Source organism: Nesoenas mayeri (genome assembly GCF_963082525.1).
Source record: "Nesoenas mayeri genome assembly, chromosome: 10".
In the NCBI taxonomy this organism is placed as follows: domain Eukaryota; kingdom Metazoa; phylum Chordata; class Aves; order Columbiformes; family Columbidae; genus Nesoenas; species Nesoenas mayeri.
The window spans coordinates 6,865,569-6,891,008 of record NC_137560.1 but is presented as its reverse complement, the minus strand read 5'-3'; the positions used below and the strand labels follow the sequence as shown (position 1 = coordinate 6,891,008).

The 25,440-nt window shown below is 42.9% G+C and overlaps 1 protein-coding gene across 1 annotated transcript in view; it reads left to right on the top strand.

Moving 5' to 3' along the window:
* The window catches only part of FANCD2 (FA complementation group D2), a gene marked incomplete at its 3' end in the record, with an annotated part of 44,530 nt that overhangs the window by 4,357 nt on the left and 14,733 nt on the right, over positions 1 to 25,440 (top strand). The window contains exons 7-27 of the mRNA XM_080350458.1: positions 348 to 400; positions 2,689 to 2,767; positions 2,999 to 3,123; positions 4,896 to 5,016; positions 5,982 to 6,086; positions 7,211 to 7,311; positions 7,808 to 7,916; positions 8,649 to 8,684; positions 9,079 to 9,222; positions 10,343 to 10,477; positions 11,866 to 11,997; positions 13,983 to 14,090; positions 16,523 to 16,632; positions 17,482 to 17,539; positions 18,245 to 18,370; positions 19,851 to 19,924; positions 20,007 to 20,147; positions 21,299 to 21,399; positions 21,707 to 21,822; positions 23,040 to 23,148; positions 25,001 to 25,099. Coding sequence (XP_080206584.1) covers positions 348 to 400; positions 2,689 to 2,767; positions 2,999 to 3,123; positions 4,896 to 5,016; positions 5,982 to 6,086; positions 7,211 to 7,311; positions 7,808 to 7,916; positions 8,649 to 8,684; positions 9,079 to 9,222; positions 10,343 to 10,477; positions 11,866 to 11,997; positions 13,983 to 14,090; positions 16,523 to 16,632; positions 17,482 to 17,539; positions 18,245 to 18,370; positions 19,851 to 19,924; positions 20,007 to 20,147; positions 21,299 to 21,399; positions 21,707 to 21,822; positions 23,040 to 23,148; positions 25,001 to 25,099 — 2,182 coding nt within the window. The remainder of the gene's footprint in view (positions 1 to 347; positions 401 to 2,688; positions 2,768 to 2,998; positions 3,124 to 4,895; positions 5,017 to 5,981; positions 6,087 to 7,210; positions 7,312 to 7,807; positions 7,917 to 8,648; positions 8,685 to 9,078; positions 9,223 to 10,342; positions 10,478 to 11,865; positions 11,998 to 13,982; positions 14,091 to 16,522; positions 16,633 to 17,481; positions 17,540 to 18,244; positions 18,371 to 19,850; positions 19,925 to 20,006; positions 20,148 to 21,298; positions 21,400 to 21,706; positions 21,823 to 23,039; positions 23,149 to 25,000; positions 25,100 to 25,440) is intronic.

Genomic DNA, 25,440 nt, shown 5'->3' with positions numbered 1-25,440 from the left:
TAGATTCCTCTGTAGTGAAAAGCAACTCAGCTGGGTCTGAGAGAGTGAGAGAGAGCTCAGTTTGGCCCAGAGGAATTGTACATCCCACCTGTATGCTCTGCTTCTATTAGAATATGTGGATAGTTTATACCACTTTCAGCATTTGTGGTTTTCAGCTTGCAGGCTAGGTGCCTCCTTTCTGGCATTAGGGAAGAGATTTCTTATATAGGAAATATTTTTATTTATCCTTTTGAGTCTTCTATTCTCTGCACGTATTTCATCTTCTGTGGAAAGTCAGTTTCGGTGGCAATACCACAGCACAAGCAGTAAATCATCATCCTAACACCGTCTTTTTGCCTTTCTTCTAGCCTGCTGTTGTAACACTGTTGTTGGAAAAGATCCCTGAGTTCTTTTTCGACACGTGAGTATAGACTGTCTTCTCTCTACCTTGAAATAAAATTTCAAGGACAATCACCAGCTGTTTGACTTTAACCGTTACTTGCACTGATGGTTTTTAATTCGTACATGTGTAAAAATATCCCCGAGATACCATGACATTAAACTTGTGGGTGCATAAGTGTAAGACAAATTTATAGAAGCGGGAACACAAACATGCCTCATGATTCGTTACATGTAGCTACTGGCACAAGCTTGGGAAGTGTTTCAGCAGAGGGACTATGGAGTGTCTCGCTATTTTAAAAAAAGATGGAAATAGCTGGCAAAGTTTTAGGAGGCTGCTAGATGCAAACAGGCCTCCTTTTAAAAATACAGATTGTGTTCAAACAAGGACAACAGAAATGTTTTTGAATGTGGAACATCATAGCAGAGTGAAGGATCTTAAGGTGCAACATTGGCAACACTTGAACACTTAAACTCTTTTTCCAGTGTCCTAGATGCTTGATACAGAGTTAGTGAAACAGGTCAAGGGACAGAAAGAAGCTGATACAGTATTTGTTTCAGCGCTGAGCATCAAGCAGGATACAAATGCTGTACAGGGGTTGATTCTAAGGAATTGTCTCTGAAATATTGCCAGAGAAAGGTTTAACACAATCACAAGGGCTGAATTGTTTTCACTCAAGAATTCTAAAGGTTCTTTGGTGTAAAAGTGATAAGCTCTTGATTGTGCTGTGAACCCTTTACTAAGCCTTAGAAATGGATGGTGTTACATTAATCTATCAAGCAGTAAGAAGAGTGAAAATTTTCTGTGTATTAATGACCATTAAAAAATGGAAACAAAAAATGGAGCTAAGTGGTCCATTTTGCAATAGGAGGAGCTTGTTGGAATGGTCCCATGGAGATCTAGGTTGTTCGGCATGTTTGGAAATGAAATGTGTGGTAAAAATTTATAGTGATGATTTCCATGACCTAATCTAAAACTAATTGTGACCTATTTTTTTTTTTAAATTTTGTTTAATTATGAGGCAAGTAACAACATTCATTCCAGGTAATCTGTAACCACACCCCTACTGACCAGCCAATTTCTCCCAAATCTGACATAAAAGCACAGACCTATGAGACCTCTGCAGGGTTAATGCCCGTTGATGCCTGGACAGAGGACATTCAGTTTATTGACTTACTGTAGGAAGGGCTGGAGAACTTGGTTTATCCACGTGATTTGGCAACAGCCACCTGACTAATACGTATTTGCTCACAGACCAGCGTGACCTGATGTTACAGAGTAGGGAGGGCATCTTAGACAGTACAGCTCCATAAACCTGGTTTTCTTAAATAATCAGAGTAAAAATAATCCTGATTGTATAAATACAATTACAAACTCAGTGTCCTCACTGAGGAAAGGTATCTTGTATTGGTACTTCTCTTTGTTTCTTATTTTTAGTATCAGTTCCATGCTTAGCAGTAGTCAAAGCAGCAAACGGAATGTTAGGGAGGGAATGTGGAACAAAATGGAAACCATCATGTCACTAAATGCGTGGTACAATCATGTTTTGCATGTTGCATGCACTTCTGGTTGGGCTGTCACAAAAATATAGTCAAACAGTTTCTATGTAAGTAGGGAAAAATATTCTAGATAGAATTCTGCCTGCCTTCAAAGGAGATGATAGATGTCTGTCAAAGCAAGAAAGATGTAGGTTTAACTGCTGCTTTTAACTATGCAGGGCAGCAAACAAAAAACACAGAAGTACCTTTTCAAATTTTGCATAATTACCCTGTCAAATGCAGCGCTGGAGAATGTCAGGGTTAGAAAATACACACAGTTGTGTTTGTGAGTGGTGTGGTTTGTGGTGGTTTTGGTTTGGTTTTAAAAGTTTAGGGAAACTAATGGGGGATAAATGACTATGATACTGTGATAAATGTACTGCTGGTATGCAGACATTGTGTGGGCACCAGCTTCTGCCTTGGAGATTTGCTAAACTGCTTATTGTTGGAGACCGAACGGAAACTCTGTGAAAAGATTGCTCTGTGAATTCCCTGTTACCTAAAACTTATCCAAAAGCATCTAAAACTGCTTACATTTGGGGACAGGGATACTGGGCTCGGAGGAGATGTAGGCTAAGCTGGCGTAGCCAGCCTTACAGTAGGGTTCTTCCTAGATGGTGCCAAAATCTGTAGGGGTGTTAGTATTTTCATAATATGGTTTTGATAGTTGATTAATTTGAATTGCATCTCACGGTCTTGCTGACCAGCAGCAAAGCTTTTGAGTCTGCCTGTAGGTCTGACTAATCTCTGTTTCACTTTCTGCTGTTTTAGTGTGGGCACCTTTGGAACTAATTTTCCCCGGCTCATCGTCAATCAGTTTAAATGGCTTGACAGGCTTCTTGACAGCCAGGTGGGTACTGATGGTGCAATCACATTTGTGTTTTTTCCAGTCAACTTCTATCAGGTGGGATGAGATCAATTATTGTGCTAATGAGAACTGATGTTGTTTCCATATTCACATGCTGAAGGAGAGATTTAATTATTTCTGCTTTATTATGGTTGCCTTCAGTGATTTTGAACATTGCCTTTTACTATTTTTCTCCTTCTCTTCTCTAAGTCTCCTTGTTCCTCTTGTCTGCAGGATCTCGTCAAGAAGTTAATGCAGATGGTCAGTGTCTCTCCAGTAGCAATCCAGCATGATATTATCACCAGCTTACCTGAGATCCTGGAGGATTCCCAGCAAAGTGAGGTTGCCAGAGAGCTCAGGTACAGATCATTTGGTTGGGTTTTTTGTTGGTTTTGTTTTTTCCCTTAGCAGAAAAGGACATGCTGCATTCCTGCAGGTTGCACTGGGACCGACTGAAGTAGTAGGACCACAGTCTGTTTCTGTTATGGGTAACATACAGGGACAGCTGGCACTGGCTTACAATGTTTCACTTGAGCTGTTATGCTCTTAGGGCTCCAAACTTACTCTTATCTAAAAAATTATTAAGCTCTTGACTACCTGGATACAGCAAAAGTAGAGTCCAGTTAAGTACTCATTATTTTTGTTGGCTCAGTCTGTGATCAGTCACTTGGATATTACTATAGACAGCTTTTGATTTGGCTTGGGTTCTGCTACAATAACAGTCAACGTTTTTATTGGTTAAAAAAACCCCACAATACATGAAGCAGAACTTTCTGGCTATTTTATACACATTTCTCAAGCTTGTTTACTGACCCAAAGAACAGGGGACATAAACCGAATAGCTATCCTCCCAGAGAGCACTACCTTAAGCTAGCCTTTCCATCTTTTTTTATAATGTATTCATTTTAAACATTTTTTCCAGTAGTCTTAGCCTATGTTTAATTATACACATCACTGTTTGTAATTCTTATCATTACACAGATTACTTACATTTATGCCCGTGCTAATTCTTTTCTCACCTGTGGTCGCTATTTCAGCTTACACCTGCGAGTGGCGCATCCTATTCCTTTACCCTATCCAAAGTGGCTGTAGCTCTGTGCTTCCATTCTCAGTTTACTGTCTCAGCTCCCAGATGAAAAAGTCCCACACAATTACATTTTTTTTATCAAACTCCTCAAACTTCTGTTTTCTCTACCTGTATTTTTTCAAAGCTGAGAATTGGTATCAGCAAGGCGTATTTATTTCTATATTCTTAATAGCCTCTGCCCATTTCTGATGTGGGAAACTACTCATTGTGTGTTGTAATGAATCAGGGAGCATAAAGAGAATTACAATAGAATTATCATAACTAACACAATTCAAGTGGAACTTCTTGCCAGAGAAAGGTTATAGAAACTTAGATGGCAGCCAAGAATGATGAATTTTGGGAAAGGAAAATCCACAAGGCTGTTAAACACAGCTGCAGCCCCTTGGTCAAGAAGGTGCCAAACCACAACTTGCTGGAAGCCAGACCAGTTTATAAAGGAAGTATTTGCAAATACTTTTCCAATTCTTAGTCTATTTGTTCACTATTGACTAGTATTGGGAAAGGGACGCTGAATTAAACAAGTATCTAGTTGTCACCATTATGCTTCTAATAACAGGTTCGTAATTCTTAGAGCAAATACTGTGACTATAGGAGAGGTCACACAAGATGGATTCAAGCCCTGGCTTTGGTGACAGTCTCAGTTACACTTTGCTGATGGCATGTTCACAGGACAGAAGTGTGGCTAGAAGGTATCAGGCCCAAGTGATGTGTGCCGTTAAATCATATGCCAGCAATTTCACTAATTTGTTCTATTATGGTGAACCCCAGACCTCTCAATTTTCAAGTTCTTGCTTGAGGCTTGTACCAGGTCTTTGTCCATTCTTCCTGTCTTCACGAGATTTGAAAAAGGTAGATTCTTCCTATCTGCTCCTAATCAGCAGCCACAGTTCATTGTGGTCAGAGATAAGTGATAATTTAGAGAATGTTTTCTGTATTGCTGGTGGCATGTTTAGTTGTCAGCTTCAGAGGTTTTTTTTTGCAGTGACCACAGAAACTACTGGAATCATACAACTTACTAAAGATCCATTCATGGTTCTATTAAAGCGGATCATTTGTTTTCTCTTCCTTGTGTACCAGCCTCTTACTGAAGCAGGGCAGACGGCTAACAGTTCCCATCCTGGATACCCTGTTTCGTCTGGATCTTGATGCAGAACTTCTGGCTGAGGTGAGAGCTTTTACTGAGCAGCTGAGCAGAACCCAGCCCCTGCTTAGCAACGTGACAGCTAGAAATGTCTGGTCATTCAAAGTATTTTGCTAAATCTGACTCCTATAGGCCTTCAAAAGTCCTGAGCTAGCTGAAACTGGAAAAGAGTCAGAGAAAATAAACCAGCTTTGGATACATGCATGAGGGGTTCAGTGAGGAGCAGAAAGGTTTTTTGGCTGTTACAGCATGCATTCAGAGATTTCAAACACATCTCTCTTAGTAAATGCAAAAGCATTTTGTTCTGCTGCAGTGAATGTTTACTGCCCATCTTAAACCTGCTTTTTGTTACTATTTCCTTTTCTGAGGTACAGTGACCAGACTAGGCAGCTGTATTCTAGGAAAAGGCAGACTGGTGAATAAATCATCCCATGGTCATAGTTTTTCTCTGCAGAATAATGATAAAGGAGATGTTGTGCCTTGGGTCTTCTGCACGTGCTGGATTGTTACACTTCTTGCAGTTAGGCTTCTTATGAACAGAATAAAACTGGTTCATTTAGGTTCATTAAGTACAATTTTACATAGTGACCAAAGGCCTGTGCTGTGTAACAGTGTACACCTCCTCCATACTTTTCCCTTTTAAAAGCCAGTTCTTGCCAAGCTCTTCTTGGCAGTGACAGGTGATATGTTAAGGGTCACTGGCTGAAAGTGGCAGCCTAGGAGGTTCAGATTGAACGTTTGGAAAAAACAAGTTAGGGTCTGCAGCGCCGACATCAATTATCAGAGAGGTGGCAGGGACAGGGGGTTTCAGCCATCCTTGGGTTATCTTCAAGACTCAGCAAAGCTGAGGCCAGTCTGATCTAGTGTTGACAATATTCCTGCTCCGAGCTGAAGGCTGGGCTGTAAAACCTCCAAAGATTCCTTCTCACTAACACGACTACGTTTCTGCGAACCACAGTGTGACAGCTGATCCGGTGTTACGTTCTCAGGTGCGGCAGTCTGCCATGACCATTGTGCCTTCTGTAAAACTGGAAGATTTGCCTGTAGTAGTAAAATTCATCCTCCATAATGTCAAGACAGCAGATGCAGTAGAGGTACAGTATATTCTCTATGCTAAAGACCAACAAGTTGTCTAATCCAGTGCATGTTTTAACAGAGGGCAGTTGCTTCACACACAGAGATGTTTCCTTTAATGTTTTCAACTAAAATTTTTAATATTGCTGAGGATCAAAGCCCATGCAGAAACTCTGTCCTTTGACGTGGATTTGGGTCTGCCTTAAGGCACAGGGATTGAAACCACCTCCTTTCTGCTGGCTATTGCAGATTTTTCTCATTTGTTCTTAGAATTTCTTTTTGTATAAACTTCTTAAAGAACTGAAAGCAGTCAAACTGTCTTGAATTAAACTCTTAGACTGAAAATCTGTGGTTAGGTGGCAAATTTAAGCCTTTGAATTTTATCTAAGAGTTTTGCATTGTACAGACCTTCTAAGGGTTTTAAATTCCAGAAGTATCCAACAGACCTGGGACTGCGACTCGGTAATTCTCTTCTTCATTCTCCACTGAGTTCTGTTCTAAATCATGTTTTGGAAACATCCCTACAAAGGTGGTTCTCCTGTTGGAGGACTGTTTTCTTGCTAAGATGTAAGCTTCCTCAGTTTCTGAAGTTGCTTTATCTAAGGAAACATACTCAGAATATTTTTCAAATAGACCAGATATGTTTTGTCAAGCCCGCATTACTGTACCACTGAACAGGCTTTTTTTCATACTTTGAGAAAGCCTCAGCTTAAGCCAGATGTGGATTGTGATCTGCCTAGATCTTTCAGGGGGACCCCTGTGAAAACAGCACGTCTACAACATGCAGCCCAGTCTGTGCCGATCCACTACAATTTGACAGCAATTGAATGGGTAAATTCACGTGCCCCAGTATTCCTGTGGCTGTCATATATCTTGCTCTGCTGCTAAACAGGATAAAACTAGTTCACAGCAACACAGAGCAGATACAGGTGGGAATTTCATGGAGTAACTCTTAAGAATCCTGTTCTTTCTTCATGCATGTGGCTGGTTCACTTTCTAACCATTAAAAAAAAAAAAAGTGAGCTTATAAGACTTTACAAATACATGAGGTTTTGATTTGCCGTTTTAAGTGTGTTCTGTGAGATTGTTTTTCTTTTCTCAGCCTTTTCTTTCCTCATGTGTTGCTGGGATTTGTGTTTTACAGGTGATTTCTGATCTTCGTAAGAACTTGGATCTGTCTTCATGTGTCCTGCCCCTGCAGATCCCAGGTTCCCAGAAGAAGCTTAAAAGCCAAGTCCAGGGCAGGTACTAGAGCTGATTTACATGATTCTCCAAGGGTAACATGGGACAAGAGAATGTTTGCTCTCCTTTAGCTGGCCTCTCTGGCACACCTGGTTATACATACATGATCCTCATTTATCCCGGGTAAAGGTGCTGACATCTTTATTCCTTCCCGCTTGGTGCTAATATAACACATTTGTCAATCCTTGTGGACCCGGCGTCCCCTGCTGTGCGTGTTGTCCCTTTTGAGCCATCTGCATCCATGTCTGTATGGGGGTATGAGACTCCTATTACAATAATGTTGCTGCTAGTTCATCTGTTTCAAGTTCCCTCCAATATGTCTTTGGTTGATCTGCAACCTCTGCTTCCACCCTTTTCTGAAACTCTCTCCTGAAACTCACTCTCCTTGTCAGAGCATTCCCTCTAGAGAAAGGCTGCTTTAAGTAACTGCTGGGCTGCCTTGTTCCTTTTACTACAGTATTTGTAATGACTGAGTCTCCTCCTTTCTGATCATTTACAGTTCTTCCATGAGCCAAGTAACCACCAGCCAAAATTGTGTGAAGCTGCTTTTTGATGTGATCAAGTTAGCCGTGAGATTTCAGAAAGATGTCTCTGAAGCTTGGATTAAGGTGAGATGCTTCAGTCCTTGTTTTCCTTATGTAATTGGACTCATAGGTTCAGCCTGAGCCTTTCTTGTACTCAAATGTGGTACCAAAAGACAAACATTAGTGCTTCGTTTTGCTGATACAGGCTTAATCCTTTGTGCCAAATTAGCCATACTTTTTCAGAAGTCTGTTTTCTTCCTCAGTTACGCATTTCACAGTGCTTGAAGGTGGCCACTGGGCTCCACTGCACAGACCCCAAATCTTGAAATGCAGGATAAACCTGTTTCTGCATGTTTACCAAAGGGTTTTGGAAAAAAGAATCTTAGGATTTTTTTCTTTCTGCAAGAAAGAAGAAAGTATGAATGTTGAGACTGAGCTGTGTAGAGCCCTAAGGTGATTGAAAATGTCCAGGAAGAAATCGATATTGGCTGGTATTGGGCTAAATTTAATTTTAAATTGCATTTCAGTGTAAACCATGAGACTGGTTCTTGTTCTCAGCCTTTTGTTTCTCAGTTCCTTTTCAAGCCTCATGTTATTTGAGAATATCCTTCTTCAGTCTGAATTTTTATGCTGGTTTTATGCGCCTTCTGGATTCTTTGCTGTTGGCAAGATCCAGTTTTCTGGCTGTGATAGCTGTCCTGTTGTAGAGGAGAGAAATCTGCGAGCAGTGCTGCTTTCAGTGGCTGCCCCTCGGGAGTTCATACTCTGGCATAACATCTTTCTTGTGTGTTTGTTTTGTTTTGTTTTTGCTCTTAGGCTATTGAGAACAGCACGTCTGTATCTGACCATAAGGTAATGCTTCTGCCTTGGCGCTGGTCTGTGGGAGTGTCCTCTTCTGCTGGTGTTTTCAAGGGCTTTCTTAATTATTGTAGATGAAGAGACTTTTCTAGTTGGAGCAGAAACTGCCAGTGATGTTGCATGGGTGGTTCTTTTGGTATTTGATGTGTTCCTTGTATACTAGCTATCCATTTTCTTTGTAACTCCTAGTTCATCCCTTCTAAATGCCAAGGGACGAAGTTATCCTGCTTTAATTCTGTCCTGTTGGGAAGATGGGGTTTTTCTACAGTTGTGGCTGTTGGGGCTTTTTGAGCTCTGGACTTTCTTCTCAGTTTTCATTTCAAAGTGTGTTTTTGTCTGGACTGTTTATCTTTTGAGCATGATAATTGGTGATTATTTCCTCAACAAGGTTCTGGATCTGATAGTTTTGCTGCTAATCCACTCTACAAACACCAAGAACAGGAAGCAAACCGAGAAGGTATTGAGGAGCAAAATTCGGCTGGGCTGCCTATCGGAACAGCTGATGCAGAATGCCTTCCAAGATCATTCAGTGGTCAGTGCTGATTCTGCTTTGGGATTCCCACTTTAACCTTTCAAAGACCTTGTCAGATGACGATTTAACCTTGTGCTGCATTATTTATACTATTCCTGTTATGTACACTCCTGTTTTATATATTTTTGGTCCCAGACCAATCTCCCAAGCATGGCACATGTCCTCTGTTGTAACTGACACATAGGGTTTTTTGGGGGTGACCTTTCCTCAGATTTGGATGGGCTTTATGTTTTGGTGCAAAACCTCTCAGCCTAAGAGATGTGGGCTAGCCCAAGATCTCCACTGTGCTTTCCAGAAATACTAGTGTCTTCCACAATGTTTTTAGAAGTTCATATACATACATACACCGTTTTTCAAATGTAATGGTTTCTAGGTCTAAATATATGTATATATATATTTGGCATATGTTTGTAATATAATGTAAATTACCATTTACTATGAGAAAACTGAAAAGATCAATGAAAAATTATAAGTGCTGCTTGTCAGAGGTAGAGGGCAGATGAGAAACACTGAAGTATCAATTTTAAATTAATTAATTGAACTGTAATAATGCCTTAAGTTGGCATGTTTTATTCTGAACATAATTGGGTTTAATTAGTTTTTCATTTAACTCCCTTCCAGAATATAATCAAGTAAATTAGGCTACTTTACATCTGAGTAAGAGCTTGTTGTTCAAAGGAGCTCTGTGTGATTAAGCTAACTTGAAAAATTAACTTAGATTTTTCTGAGTATCTTGATGTAGCACAGTCCTTCTGTTCAAGTGAGGCCAAGAGCGTGTCCGTCCTGGGGCTTTTGTTTAGTGGTACGTTGCTGTAACGTGACTTCCCTGGTGTCACCCATGAGGGATATGCTGCTGTGAGCTCTGCAGATTGGCTTCTTAACCAATCTGTAGATCCTTTCTGTGGAGAAGGTTGGAGAAAATGATTCTGGTGTGTCTTATCTGCCCTTGTTACCCATCTGTGTGAGAAGGGGCTGTCAGAGAAAGCAGGGAAACACCTACTAAGCTATACACCTACTAGACAAAGCTTTCAGGATAAGCTCCAGCATATTCTGTATTTAGAGAATAGTGTGTTGAAAACAAACAGCATTAATCTCCTCTTTTGTTATGTCTGTATTTCAGGTTATCAGAGACTTCTTCCCTTCCATCCTAGCACTTGCTCAGACGTTTCTGCACTCTGCACACCCAGCCATCGTCTCCTTTGGCAGCTGCATGTACAAACAAGCTTTTGCAGCCTTTGACTCTTACTGCCAGCAGGTACAGTGTGATGACAGCAGCTGTTTTATTAGTGTTTGCACTTTGTTCTAGAATGTATGTCATGATCCTTTAGAGGGTGAGGGTCTGAGGCAGCTGGAAGCCTTGGGAAGAGAGATCTGTGCTGTAGAATAGGCCAAGCAGAAGATGGGAAACAGTCACAGCAAGACTCTGGTAGCCCGTGACTCAAGCGCAGAGACTGCTGGGAGGAGCAGGGAGCGAACAGGCAGGCCTCAGAAGTGACAGAACGAAAAATACTTATGGAGCAGAGGGGACTGTGCAGGGTTTGCTGCAATTCAGAAAGCCAACAAGTTGACTGAGGTCATCGGGAATGGACCCCGCAGTCGTGGAGGAGTTTTGTTCATAAATCCATATTCCTGTACTTAGTCACTTGGAGCATCCTCTGTTTTAAAAAGCCATCTGTGTAGTTTGTATTGAAACCTTCATCTCTTTCCACGGATAACGTACTGTGATAGAGAAGTTTACACATATTTCCCTCAGAGCTCTGACCAACTTGGACTCCTTCTGCAGAGTCTGAAACAACCACATACTAGACTGTCAGCTCTGACTGGGTTTCTATAGACATGCTGACATCAGAAAATTTGGGGATTGAAGACAGCTCTGCACAAACTTTTGAATGTATTTGCTCTTTTTTGGGCGCAGTATGTTTATAATTAAGACTATTTCCAGTGTTGTATCTGTATTACTTATTAGAGCAAACTTTACAAATAGACAAAAAATCAACAGTAAAAACCTGGGATATGAAGGCATACGATGTCATCTGCAACAAGCTAGTGAGTCTAGTAATACTTCGAGATGTCAAGAATTTCAAAAGAGGATGGCTGTATTAGCATTTAGTGACATAGAAAAGACCCAGAGCCACAGACAGTGGGTGGGAATAGAGAGATCCCTGTCCAGACGTCAGCTGAAGTAAGGCCATGAAAGATTTTTTGAAACAAAAATGTCAATTTTTGAACTGCTGGTGATAAAGATTATGAAGACACTGGACCTGCTGAAGTTAGAGGCAATGTATTGCTGGGTAAGGTGCAGTGTTCTGCGTGCCTAAGAAAATAGGGTAGATTTTTATCACGCTGTGTGATGGTGCAGCAAAGAGCAGAAGCTGCAGCAGCGTTGGCAAGCAAACAGGAAAAATTTGGTGTTGAGCTGCTTTATGGAGCTGTGGAATCTTTTAGAATAGAATAAAATTCAGCCTCAAGCAGAAAGAATATTGTGAACATCAGGAGTTAAAGAGCAAACTGAGAAGGGCCTTAGAATAATATGATTGAGTCCAGGATGATTATCTGTACTTGATCAACATATTCTGTAGGAGCAGAACAGGGCATTTTTCTGCTGACATTTGACTATGGTTTCTCTGGGGGCTTTTTCCTCAGGAGGTTGTGACTGCTTTGGTGACTCACGTGTGCAGCGGCGATGAGACAGAATTGGACATTTCCCTGGACGTGCTCACTGATTTGGTGGTGCTACACACATCCCTTCTGATGCGCTACGCCATCTTTGTGAAGGTAAGAATGCACACTGCAGTTCAGGACCCTTACACCACTTTGCCTCAAATCCAGAATAGGTCAGTACTTTTCAGAAATAGAGGCAATGGAACAATTTGTACCTGTAAGGCTGCCTGTCTTGAGAAACGCATCTGCTGTGAAGCTGTAAGAGAGGGCTGTATGACTTTTTGACAGGGGAAACCGAGACAAAAATGTTACCCCTCCCTGTAAGTGGAGAACGCTTACATTGCAAGCGTGGAATGACACCTATGACAGAAGGAAAAAGGTGTTTTTATTAGCATCAGCTATTTCAACTACTTGGCAAAAAACTGCCCCCTTTGTGGCCTGCCTGCTCTACCATATGGAAAGACTGACAGTACTTCAGCCAGTGCTTAAATCCTAAAACAAAACTCCTGGCAGGGATGGGGAAAGACTTATGTCCTAAAATTTAGAAGAAGAAAGTACTCAATGGGGAACCAAAACGGGTTCCAAACTCCTAAGAGTGACAGGCAGGGTCGGGCCTGCCCAGTTGCTTGTTTCCAAATGCGGCAGAAGTGGAGAGTGAGGGAAGAGCAAAACAGCAGGACAAGCATGTAGCAATTCTTTTCTTGAACACTCCCCCATCTGCGGTGATTTGTAGCTTAAGGACATCCTGAATTTAAGAGCCCTTGAAGAGTGTGGGTGTGTGGATTCCCCCCACCCTGCTGACTTCTTTGATGCCCACTTGGTGGATTCTGTAGTTTAAGTGCACACTGTGGGAAAACGGTGTACTTTTTGCTGTTTAGCTGGTTGATTGTTAAATTTAAATTACCTGCTTAAAGTATGCTAAAAAGGCATTAAGACATACAGTAAGAACTTGCAATGCAGTCTCACAATTCGATGGGTATAAAAGGAAGAAATGGGACTCAGTTGCCTCCTGGCAGAGGGAGGATGTGATAAGGACTCCAGTTTCAAAGTAGTCATTGAAAGAGACAACGTAAAACTCCTGCTCAAGGTTAAATGTGTTGTCAGAAGTGCGATGGGAAGTACTTGCCCACAGCAGTCTGCTGAGACCTGCTGACCTTGCTCTGGACCTTGTTTGCATGTTCTTGTGCTGGCAAATCATTTACAGATGATGGTTTCTATGGGCTGATCTTTGATACGTTACCAGAGCTTGTATGTGAAACACATTAATCAGTGCGCTGGTCAGACTTCAGGCTCTGGCAATAGACCGTGCTTGGTGCATCTTGGAGGTGGCTGAGACACCAGCCAGTTACCTGTAGAAAGATCCATGGGGTTGTAGGTGCCTGGTGCGTTTACACTGAGCTGGAGCCTCTCCAGCATGGAAAGAACATGCAGATCTTAGCACAAATAACCTCCCTAAACAGCTATTTTTTTTAATCTTAAAGCTGGGTGAATTTTCTCGAGGGATGCAAAAGCGCTTATCTAATCCTGTCAAACTCAACACTTAGTTTCAAATCCTCCTTGAGGTTAGCCAGTAATAGGAGAAAATCACGGCAACAAAACGCCATCTCAGTGCTAGGAAAGCCAGTGTGGCTCTGGGAAACTGTTGGACTGTTTCTACTGGAGCACTGTAAGAAGAAATATCCTGAGGATGCCAGCCAGCACAAAAAAATCCACCCCTACATTGTTAATGACTTGGATGTTACAGGGCTTGTAATGGAAACATTAACAAAAAGCCATAATGTTCATTTTGTCAAATACTTTGAATGCTGTGACCAAACCTCGTTTAGCTGTCACTAATGAGATGGGAGTGCTCCGAAAGTGCTATGGTAGCCAGATTGTTCTTCCCATTCAGCCTCTGATAAAACGAACTGCAATAATTGAGGGCAGAGCAGTAGTTCTGCATTTATGTTTATTTAATGCAAATGTTACTTTTTGCTGCCTGTACAAAAAGGTAAAGTTAATTGGTTTCCCTGCAGTTCACAATTGGTGTGTTATTGGGAACACGGAAAGGGATTCTTGACATATAACATCTGAGCTGGTTTGTGGCTTCTCTCTTACAGACCATTTTAGACTCTACACAGAAACTGAATCCATGCCAGATCCGGAAGCTTTTCTACATCCTCAGCACGCTCGCATTCAGCCAGAGGCAAGCAAGAAGCTATATTCAGGTAAGCAGCGACACAATAGAAAGGAGTTCAGGCTGTATGTTAGTCCTTCCATCGTTTGGAAGCATTCAGAAAGCACAGTTCAGCTTCTTCCCCAAGATGTTCACCTTGATTCAGCTGCTTAATGTTTGTACTCCAGAGACAACAAAGACTCTCATGTTGGAAGAACTGAGCAACACAGCATAGAGGACTCAGCTGTGGAGTGTTAGACTTAACACCTTTTGTTGCCTCCATTTTAAACATGAGAAGCTATCAAGTTTGGTCTGTCTAAATTCGTATTCATTTTATTTTGGATACCTTGTGTGACTCAGTTGCAGCGTAACAGTGGTGGTATCAGATACCTTTGTCTCTGTGTCTGACTCCTTGGGCATGGCAGGCATCCGATAAAAAATATCTCAGACATTTATTTCACAATGGAGATGTCTGGGTTTAAAATCTTCCCATTCATGAAGCTCTTCTAGAAATTAGGACTATTTGTCTTTCTTTGAGTTCCTGCATAGTTTCTAGTTGCACGTATGTTTGCACATGCTAGCTTGAGACAATGAAGGAAAACCTGCTCTTCTCTTCCTTCTTCTGTGGCATGGAAAACAACATCTCTGTACTTGTTTCCTCACACTCACTCTGTTAAGATGGAGCTCTTCACTAGCAAAATTTCCAGTTGTATGGCAGGTTTAACTCATTTCTGAACTGCTTTGCTCAGGAATTTCTGCCCCCGCAAGTCTGTCTGTCTTACGAGTGACTTGTGACAATTGCCTTGGCAACACACAATGTGACTTTGTGGCCCAGAAGTACTAGCCATCAGGAAGAAGTGTTCTGACTGTCACCCTCAAATAGCAAAAAGAACGGGAGGAGTGTAAGATCCAAGATTTATTCTGAGCTGACAGTTTGTGACTGTGAGGATCCAGTGTTGGCAGTTTGACTCTGTCCTCAGTGATTCTAAAGACCCCAGGGGTGGATCACCAAAGAAACTGGACACGAAAATCGTTGGAGGCAGATTAGGCATTTGTCCTGGCATTGCACAGGTTATTCCAGAGGCATCTTGTCTAGTGAAGGGCAAGGAAGGATGGTATAACTATGTACTGTCCTTTGTGAGACCTTTGCTTTTATGAAGCTGCTTCTGAGTTCTCACACGTGCTCTGTCGCAGTCTGAGAATGCTGCTTCTCATAGCAGGGATGCTGCTTTTCTGCCGTAGTGGCTGTTTAAGCTAGCAATAGCACTGTTGCTAACTGGCTAAAATACGTGGGTTTTCTGCTTAGTCCATTCATTGTTCAACCCTGCTTCAAAATAAATTACTTACTCATACCTACTTTTAGATAACAGGAAGATGAGCTCTCCCTTAGATTTGGTCAGGACCCACTTGGCAGCCCCCTCCCCTGACTGACTGCTTAGCTAAGGTGTCTGTCTTTTTTCACCCACCGTTTATCAGTTTAAGGGATCAGGCAGAGCACATCCCTTTGTCAGAGACTATTCTGGACCTCTTGGTGGCTTCCCTATTTCAGCCTCTGTCAGCCGTTCCATCCTCATCTCTCAAGATGACGACTTCCTTGATTAGCGTTCCTCAGCCGGCAGTGCAGGTGCAGCCTGGATTCCTGCAGCTGATTTGCTGCACACTTGTGTGCTTTGCTTTCCATCTCTTCAGCAAGTGTTAAGACTTCTCATCCAGAAGACTGGTCTCTCAACTTTCCTGAAGCATCACGCTTCTATGACTGAGCGTGCTTCAAGCTCTCGCTGTCAGGAGACCTCTCAGTCTATCATTAGCAGTCCAGGCTTTCACAAGTCTTCAAAGCTGCACCCATTTGGGGAAAGTGCAGCCGGATCAGCTGCTTGACACAAGTGTTGAAATAGAGCATGCCACATCAAGACCTGCCTTGGGCTGATGGAGCTGCTGCAGAGAAGCCTTTGTAATTCTGGGGGACATGTTTGCCCACACCCAGGGGACAAGGAAGGAAGCACAAGGAATATCTTAATCCCAAGTGTCCAATATGCTGTAACCTACAGCTCTCTTTGGACCTTCACCAAAAACTTCTCTATCCCTCAGCCTTCTGAAGTTGACAGTGTTTCCAAGGGCAGCTCTGCAGCTGTTGTTTGTGTGTGAAGGGCTCAGAGACCATCTGCTACTATTTTTTAAAATATATTCTTCTAATAATTATAGATGAAACCTGGGCCAACTACATGTTCTGTGTAGCAATTAGAGCAAGTCAAAGTGAGTCACTTTTAATGCTGTTTGCAGCATTACCTAGAGTTGTAACCAGTAGTCTCATAATAAAGGAAATTGCAGAATGTTGATTCCTTTTGAAAGCTGTAATCGCAGTAAATGCCAGTAAACCCTGTCCCTGCTGCCTTTGGAGATGACATTAAGGGAAGATACCAACAGAACTGTGAGTGATGCACACAAGTTCCCCTGTTGTGACATGGTCTGTATCATTCTTTTTAGGATGATATGCACATGGTGATCAGGAAATGGCTCTCCAGCACAGTTCCCAACCACAAACAAATGGGCATTATTGGTGCTGTAACCATGATAGGCAGCGTGGCATTAAAAAGGTGAGAAAGAATGCGGCAAATATGAGTTTAACGTGCTTTCGGTTCAGACCAAACCAGGAGTGGGACAAAGAAAGGAGGGCATTGCCTTCTAGCTCATTAACACCTTGGTCAAATCCAGGAATTTAAAACTTTGCTGCAGACTGCAGTGTTTGGTGTCACAAACTGTTCAGTGCTGCTCACCTGCTGCTAATCTCAAAGGCATCCTGAATTTCCTGTTAGTGATGGATGCCTTGAGTAGCACCAGTGCTTGGAAAAAAAACACTTGACCACTGTGTTGGACTGACTGCAGAGCAGCTTCTGACACTAGGGGTGAAAACCTAGTGCGCTCCATATTTGAATACAGGGAAATCCAAAAGGGAAGCAAGGAGAAAGATTGTTATTCTTGTGCTGGGCATTGGCATGACAATTTCTGATGTACTGTGTAAATAATTTACTAACAACGTTCATAAACCAGGCAAACTCCTGACAAAAGCTGTGACAAAGATTAAAGCAACGTGGAAAATAAGAGTTTGACTTGACTGATGTTGGGAAGCATTTTGTAGCTTGCTGATTTTGTACTTATTAATAAAATGCTTTTGCTGTTTATTACATGAAGACAAAAGCTCATCTTAGCTCCAGGCCCTGAGTGAACTGTGTTATGGGAGAGACCAGAGGGCTTTAGGTTTCAACAGGTTAGAAAAAGCATATCTTTGAAGAATACATTGAGTCTTGTCCCAAACAGCAGCAGGTCCAAAAAGCATCTTTTTCATGCATAATCCTCCAATTCATGGAGAGAGAACTTTGTGTGAGATGGGTTTTGCCATCACTTAAGTGTTATGCAACAAAAGCAAGGGTATCGATTGCTTTCAGAAATGAAGGAGATGGTTCGTTGGAGAGACCAGAGCTGAACAGCGAGCGTGATGGGCAGGTGAGTACCAGGAATGGGGCAGCGGGGCGGGAGAGGGAGGATGTGGTTGGCAAGGAGGTATGACTGAAAACACAGTCCTAGGTGAACCAGTACGTGTAGCTTTGCTGAGTCTGGGATTTTCGTGCATTGACTACAGAGCCAAGAATATATTAAAAATCGTTTTGGAGAAATCAAAGGTTTATACTAAGTTAGCACCCATTGGTCTTGCCTACGGCCAGTCCAGGACAAGTGGTACTGCCGCCATCTAGTGAAAGTCTTCTATGCAGACAGTATTTCAAACACAAAAGAACAGGACAGTCTGCTTCAGTGAGCCACAGGCAGCCTTCACCTTCCTCTCGGCTTGGCAGTGGTGTCTTTTGGACCATCTAGAGAAAGTACTTCTGCTGTACAGGATTGGCCTAGTCTTGTCCTTTTTCCTTAATTCCCGTTGAAGAACCTTCTTCTAGGCTGGTACTATGTAAGTGTGGTCCTGGGCAGACTCTTTTGTGTTATTTCATAGTGGAACAGGGCCAGGACCTTAAAAGACACGTATTCCTTCATAAAACTGGGTCTTTGCAAGGATGGTCACCATGGGCTGTTACCATAGAGATAAAACTTTGGATATGCCTCGAAGTAAATCAGTATAAAAGTGGAGGGACTCAAGGTAGAAGCTTTGGTTGGATTCATTTACCTCATTCATTTCTGCAGAGGGTTCTCTTGTTTCAGCTTTCAGCCTTGCTGGATCTCGTGGGCTTCTGCTGTGAGCAAACACCAGAGGTCTTGGCTCTGTACTATGATGAACTTGCCAGTTTGATTGAGAAGCAGAAGGGGAATTTGGACTTGCAGCTCCTGGTATGTTGCAGAATAGTTTGTACTTAATCATTTAAATGAATTCTTCAGAAACATGATGTTTTTCAGGCATTGGCTGGACATATAATCAATTTGAGGATTTCACTCCAGTCTGAGAACTCTCTTTTTTTGTTCTAGTCATGCCAACGGTTCCTTCAAGAGACTGATCAGATACAAAATCCTCTCTCAGCTTTTTTGATTGTGGCGGATTCCTCACTGTGCTGTAACAGCTTCCTTTATGTGAACTTTTACATGACAGCAGGGAAGCCTTTTAATATAAATGGAATGACATTTCAGAGCCTGCCTTTGAGATTCATGGATAAAAGTAGAATCTGAAAGAACTTTAACCTTACTATTGAAATTGGCTTCTGACCAAACTATTAAGGCTATCTGATGCCTAAGGGCTTGGGAGAGCCACAGTCATTTCTGGTAATAAGTACACAAATGGTATTTATGTTAGCAGCAAGAGGTTTGTGAAGGCCACTGGACAGCTCTTTCTCCTTGCTAGGGACCATTCTTGCATGTGTGCTGTGCCCTCCCGGAGGGCAGAAGGCCATCTTGAGGCCTCCGAGAGCACTGGGGGCTGCTGTGGAGTTGATCACTCATTGTAACACCAGTGCCGTTTGCACTTGCTGCAATGGAGAGGAGGAACTGCCTCTTGGAACAAGGGAAAGTCAGCAGGGAGCTGTAAAATGCTGGGAGTCACTCTAAATGCTCTGTGCCTGGGGTTAGAAATGCCAGTCTCCTGAGCTCCAGCTGGGTGCTCCAAGGAGGAAAAGCAAAGGAAGGAGGGTCTCTCCTTTTTCCTTCCAAGACTGAAATGTAAAAGCAAGCCAAGGTTCTTCTCATGATTTATGTGCATATTTTTTGGGGTCTTCTCGTTATCTGTTTGTCCAGTCTCTATCACGTCTATTACTTTACATCTCATTTAATTGTTTCTAATGGTGTAACCATGTGAAATATGAAATATGTGAGCTTACAGAAGGGTGAAATGCATTTGGACCATGTATTTGCTAACATCAGTAGTCAGCAGGAATGTTCCCTGCTGGAGTTACTACATGAGCTATGTCAGAGTTGGTGCAATTCCACATCCCCAGTCCTCCCTGTTCCATGTGAAATATGGGGGACACATTGTGTGAAATAAAACTTTACCAGCACTTTATAGCCATTTCATTCTGATTATTGGTTCTTAGGAACCTCCCCTGGCTGCTTTCCTCTTGCAGCCATCTGCAGCACTGCAGAACTTGTAGACAAGCCCAGGTCCAACGAGCAGGGAAGAAATTGGTTGTGCATATGTAGGAAAGTTTCCTGGGTTTGTCTCTGAAGGCAGGCCCTGGCTCCCCTTGCAGGCAGTGGGCTTCATTGCTGCGGCGGTTCTAGGATACTTTTGCTTGGCCTTATCTTCTGCATTTTCCACTGCTGCTGTTGGAGCTTTCTTCACTGAGCACCTTTGCTGAGCAGATTTTTTTTCCTTTCATTATAGGAAGAGTTTGGGAAGAGTTTGGTGGAGGACTTCCCCAGTGACTTTGTGGTGGATCTCAGCCCCACAGTGGATGGGTATGCTAATCACAGTGGATGTAACGTTTCCGTCACTGAGAACTGAATTTGTCAACAAGAGCTTGTCTGTCTTTCCTTGCAGTTCGTTCTTGTTCCCAGTGAAGTCCCTGTATAATCTGGATGAAGATGAAAGTCAGGGAGCAATTGCTATTAACCTCTTACCACTGGTGGCTCAGAGTGAGCTTGGCAGGGTCGCTGATGGAATGAGTAACCAAAGTAAAAGGTACTTTGACACTTAGGTTTGCAGTCATCCCACAGCTGAAGGAACTGTTTTCATGTGCACTACCCTGCCTGCCAGAGTGCTTGATAAGGAGCTAGTCAGAGAATGTACCAGTTTCCAGTATTTATTCTTTTCCTCTCTCACTGTTAAACATATTCAGGTAGGTCTAGAGGCACAAGCTGGTGCAGAACCAGCAGGTTTTTCAGGCTCAGGCTGTTTAGGTGATCTTGGGCAAGTCATGCTGCATCTGCCTTGTTTCCCATCTGTCATATGAGAACAGCAGCTCTTTGTTCCAGTGTTATGGTGATATTAAATGCCATATTGAGATGGATAGGCAACTTTGAGGTGGCAAGATTAGTATTTTGAGTGATGATTCTGAAACAGAGTGTAACCAAGGACTTGGTATGCATCAACAGTACACGATTCATTCTCACTTTCAGTTCTACTTTGATAATGTAGACCTGTGCTCCAGAGCAAAACTACAAACATGCAGCCACGAGTGTAATTTGAGTGACAAATATCGGCTTTGTCTTTGGAGAATGGAACAGGAAGGATGTAAGAAATAAAAACATCCAATTAAACAGCAGGGCACCAACGTAAAAAAAAATAAAAGGCTTTTTTTTAACTGGCATCCTCATATCCTGCATAATTTATTGTTATAAGATTTTGTCATGCTTAAAAAAAAGACATGATCACTTTAAAATAAAATATAGCTACTTTACATGTGTCTATGGAAAAACAAATGATTTTCCTCACTCAGAATGTGAGCAGACACATGCTACAAAACATTCAAGAACGCTTCTCCTCTGCTCACAGCTGTCTCTTGCACAATTTCTTATAGTTCATTCTGAATTATTCAACTTTGCTTTCTACTAGAAATAAATCTGATCCCATTTTTTGTCCATTGCAGCAGTATTTCTGTCCCTCTATACTTTTCCAGACAACTGGTGATCACCAGTTTTTAGGAATATTTTAACCATATGGTACATTTCTGTTCTGTGTCACTGGGACTTACAAGAAGCAAAATAAAGGCATAGCCAAGGTGGCATGGGGAGGACAGAGGACATAGTGGAAAATAAATGATGAGAATTCTGGAGGCTTATAAAACATTAATAAGACCCACTGTTTGTTTGTTTGTTTTTTGTTGTTCCCAGGGTAGTGTCACCAATATGTCTGTCACCTTGTTTCCGATTGCTGAGGCTCTACACTGCAGAGCAGAACGATGGAAGCCTGGAGGAGATCGATGCCTTACTAGGTATGGGAAACTGACCTTTACAGAGTGAGTCTGTCCAGCTCATTCTTGTCTCAGATCTGTGGAGAATTCCTGCAGTGGTAGGAATAATTGTGAACTTTGTGAAGGAGACTAAGATGCTCTGTTGCCCACAAAGTTCAAGGGAGGCAGGAGAGACAATTGCTTTGTCTGGGGATAGAGTGGCTGTCCGGGCTTACTCCAGATAGCCATTGGAATTGAGACAGGCTTTGGCAAGAGACTTTGTCCTCATGAAGGCCAAGGGATGGGTAGCAAACCCAGTCCAACGCGTTCTGTTCCTGCTCTGTCCCAGGTTGCCCCCTGTACCTGACTGACCTGGAGGTTGAAGGGAAGCTGGACTCTCTGTCCAAGCAGGAACGGGAATTTCTGTGCTCACTCCTATTCTATGCTCTCAACTGGTTTCGTGAGGTGAGTAGAGCTTTGTCTGCAGGTTCTGGAGTGTCACTGAGGAGTAGCACTTCCAAACACTAGTCCTAGGCTTCAGGGATGCTAATTGGTGTTGAAGAAGAGTCTTGCCTCTTGGAAACCTTCTCCAGCAAAGTCTTGGTGATCTCTCAGTGTTCTCTTCTTTATCATTTATCCTTTATCCTGCTGCTAGCAGCAACTCTGCTTTCTTGGCCAGAGGCTCTAAGGGCTGCCTCGGTGATGTGAATTTTCCACCTGCTACTCAGTGCAGTCTGTACACTGGCACAGTTTGGTGTATAAAAATTGCTTTTGCTGTCACAGGGAGGATGCTGTAAACCCCAAATATATGTCTAAGCTATGAGGTACTATATGTCTAAACTACGAAGGGGGCATCAGAAGGAAAAGATTAGTCTCACTATGCTGGAGAGCAGAGTTGTCACCAGCTGGTCAAGGGCACAGATTGTTGCCCTCTGCTTGGGACGTGGGAGGCCCTGCCTGCACTAGTGTCCAGTCTGGGGCTCCTGTGTCACTCTGAGGAGAGTCCAGCTGAGGCCACCAGGCTGGAGGGGCTGGAGCACATGGTGGTTCCTTTCTTGGAGATGCCCAGTGCCCTACTAGAAAAGGCACTAAGCAACCTCTTTAGTTAAAGATGCTTTGAGCAGATTGTTGGACTAGAGGATTTCCTGGGTCCCTTATAAATTTGGTTGTGATTGTGTGCTTTATTCTGTACCTCTGTGAGCTTACAGAAGGGTGAAATACATTTGGACCATGTATTTGCTAACATCAGTGGTCAGCGGGAATGTTCCCTGCTGGAGTTATTACATGAGCTATGTCAGAGTTGGTGCAATTCCACATCCCCAGTCCTCCCTGTTCCTTCTCTTGTCCCAGGGCTGCCTCTGTCCTGGCACACCCAGGAAGTACCAAGGGGTCTCCAAAGCCCCAAGCAGCACAGAAACCTGGCAAGGTGCTGTCTGCTAGTTCCTCTTCCTTAGTTAATATTAGACCTGTAGATGTTTCTCTATTGCTTTCTGTAGATTGCACCAATTATGTCCATGTTCTCATGGGGGTTTGAAGAGCTTTGTTCGTGCAGTCTGGATCTGGTCACACAGGCCTCTTGTGCTATGTTGTGTGCTTATTCAGAACTTGAGGATGTTATTTAGAAAAGTAGTAAAAGTGGGTACAAATCTCCCTATGTCAGTGAATTTGGTTTGTATCTCTAGGTTGTAAACGCCTTCTGCCAGCAACAGGATGCTGAAATGAAGGGGAAAGTTTTGACTCGACTACAGAACATTACAGAGCTGCAGACTGTGCTGGGAAAATGCTTGGCAGGTGAGTATGAAACATTTGTATGTTCTAGGCCTGCATTAGCTGTGAAGTCAAAGAGATTGGCTTAAACATCAGTGGAGGAAGTACAGGTAACACATAGTGCGTTTCTACAGTGGCCTAAGAGTTCACACATGGACAGCTATTGTTTTCAATTTGTCTGAGTCCAAACTGCCCTTCTCAGTGACATCTCTTTGACTGTTCCTGGTCAGACTTGGCAGAATCTGCCCGAGTATGATGGGTACTGGAGTAAACCAGCCTCTGTCCTGAAGAATCAGCGTGTTTCTCCAATATTCAGGTTGTAACAAGCTGCTAAGGGATGTTATAAACATCTGCTGCCTCCAGCTGCTCTGGACATATGAAGTCTTCCTGCCAGGCTGCTGGAGCCCAGCGTGGACACCTCGGGGTCTCTGTCCCAGGCTGATGGACCGAACTGCATGGACAGACACAGAGAACGTGCTGCCTTTGACAGCACCTACGGATAGGACTCACATAAAACATATGTACAGACAGCCAAGTTCCCTTCCTGCTCTTCAGCTGGTTAAGACTGAAGTTCACTAGTGAAGGCACACAAATGACACAAACATTTGCAGATCCTGCAGGACTGGCACAGCCTGTCCATCTGCCCAGTAGTCTGCCCAGATCCCAGGGATCTGCTCCACAGCTCCCCTGCTCACCGGCTGCTCCAGCTCACTGCTCTCCAGCAACACACACACTCATCGCATAGGCCCCAGGCACAAAGTCTGTGAGGGCAGTAGAGGTGCTCTAAGCACCTTTTATCCACTGCCACAGACCCTTGTTCATTGCAGTTCCTGGCACCGCAGGCCCAGGGTGCTCCAACTGTCGCTGCTGACCCAGGGTTTACTCACACAGGTCTCACCAGTAGCTGGCATAGAGTCCTTACATCACGCATACACATGCAGAGGATAGTGAGATTACACTGAAAGATAGTGAAGAAGGTATTTAATGAAAAGATGGGACAGACTGTGGTGATCAGGCACAGGATTAAGTCAGACAAGCTTCCTGATTGGAGAGTTCTACTGGCTACCAATGCTTTACTCATGGCCAGTCACTTTTGCATTGTTTCTACCCATTCACCTCTTTGTTCCTCCCCACCCCATTTCCCTGCACACTCCATTCATTTGCATTATTCTACCCTCCCGCTCCATCAGAATATCCCAAATCCTCAAGTTCTTCTTTTTCGTCCCATTTTATCAGTTACAAAATCCAGGTATCCCACCCCAAAGCCATGCCTGGGCTTTCGGAGTTTTGTAATGGCCCATCAATTATAAACTGGAGACTTTTGACCTTTGGCATTGTCTCCATTATCCCTTGTCTACCAGGTTTGTGTCTGTCCTTGTTTATGGCTTCCCTCTTTACTTGTAATCTCCTTCTACATTAAAAAGGTCATTGATAAGAAACATAATTATGAATGCACTGTTACCTTCCACATACCCTTACACAAGTTATCCATCAAGAGCTGTGTTTGTAAACTAATAGACCAACTTCATCCTAAACGAAGTGCAGCCTCAACCCTTTTCTGCTCTTCCCAGAGCACAAGACCAGCACCAAAAGGGCTCAGAAATGCTAGAACAGCCCTTAAAGCTTCACCAACATGGAGAGATGTCCAAGGGCAGCTGAGCATTTGTTATCCTCCCTGGCTGGAGGAATGTAGAGACCTGCAGTTCCAGAGCAGTGCAGACACGATAAGGCTGATTTGAGCTCAATGCACTTAAGAGGAGAGGGACATTGAACAGGGTGGTGAAACAGTGTGCGACTTTCTTTAGATACGTATCTTGCCTGTGTTTTGTCATTCAGGAGCTGAACTAACCAAATTTTTACATTTTTGCTCTTTCAGCAACACCTGGTTATGTCCCACCACCAGCTACTTTTGATTCTGAAGCCCTGGAGGCCATACCATCCATTAATGCTGTTGGTCCAGTGAGAAAAAGGAATGGTAAAGGAAGTTTAAAACATTTAAGCAAACAGACATGATGTGGGGGTTGACTGGCATGTTGCACTGCAGCCATTCCACTTGTGTATGCATAAAGCACAGAATTCCTGGCAAAGTCTTTCTAGCTTGAAATCTTGTCTGATCAGCTCCTGTTGCAGCTGAAGTGGAGATTTAAAAATACCCTACTCCAAACAGGTGTTGGATAGTTTATATCTTGTTGGGAAAGCTGATTCCCAGCACGTAACAGTGAAAATCCAGGGCTTTCATTTACTGTTTTCACCTGCCAAAGTATTTTCTGCAGCAGTCAGTTGTTCTGCCTTTGGGTTGGTGCAGTTGTTCAATAC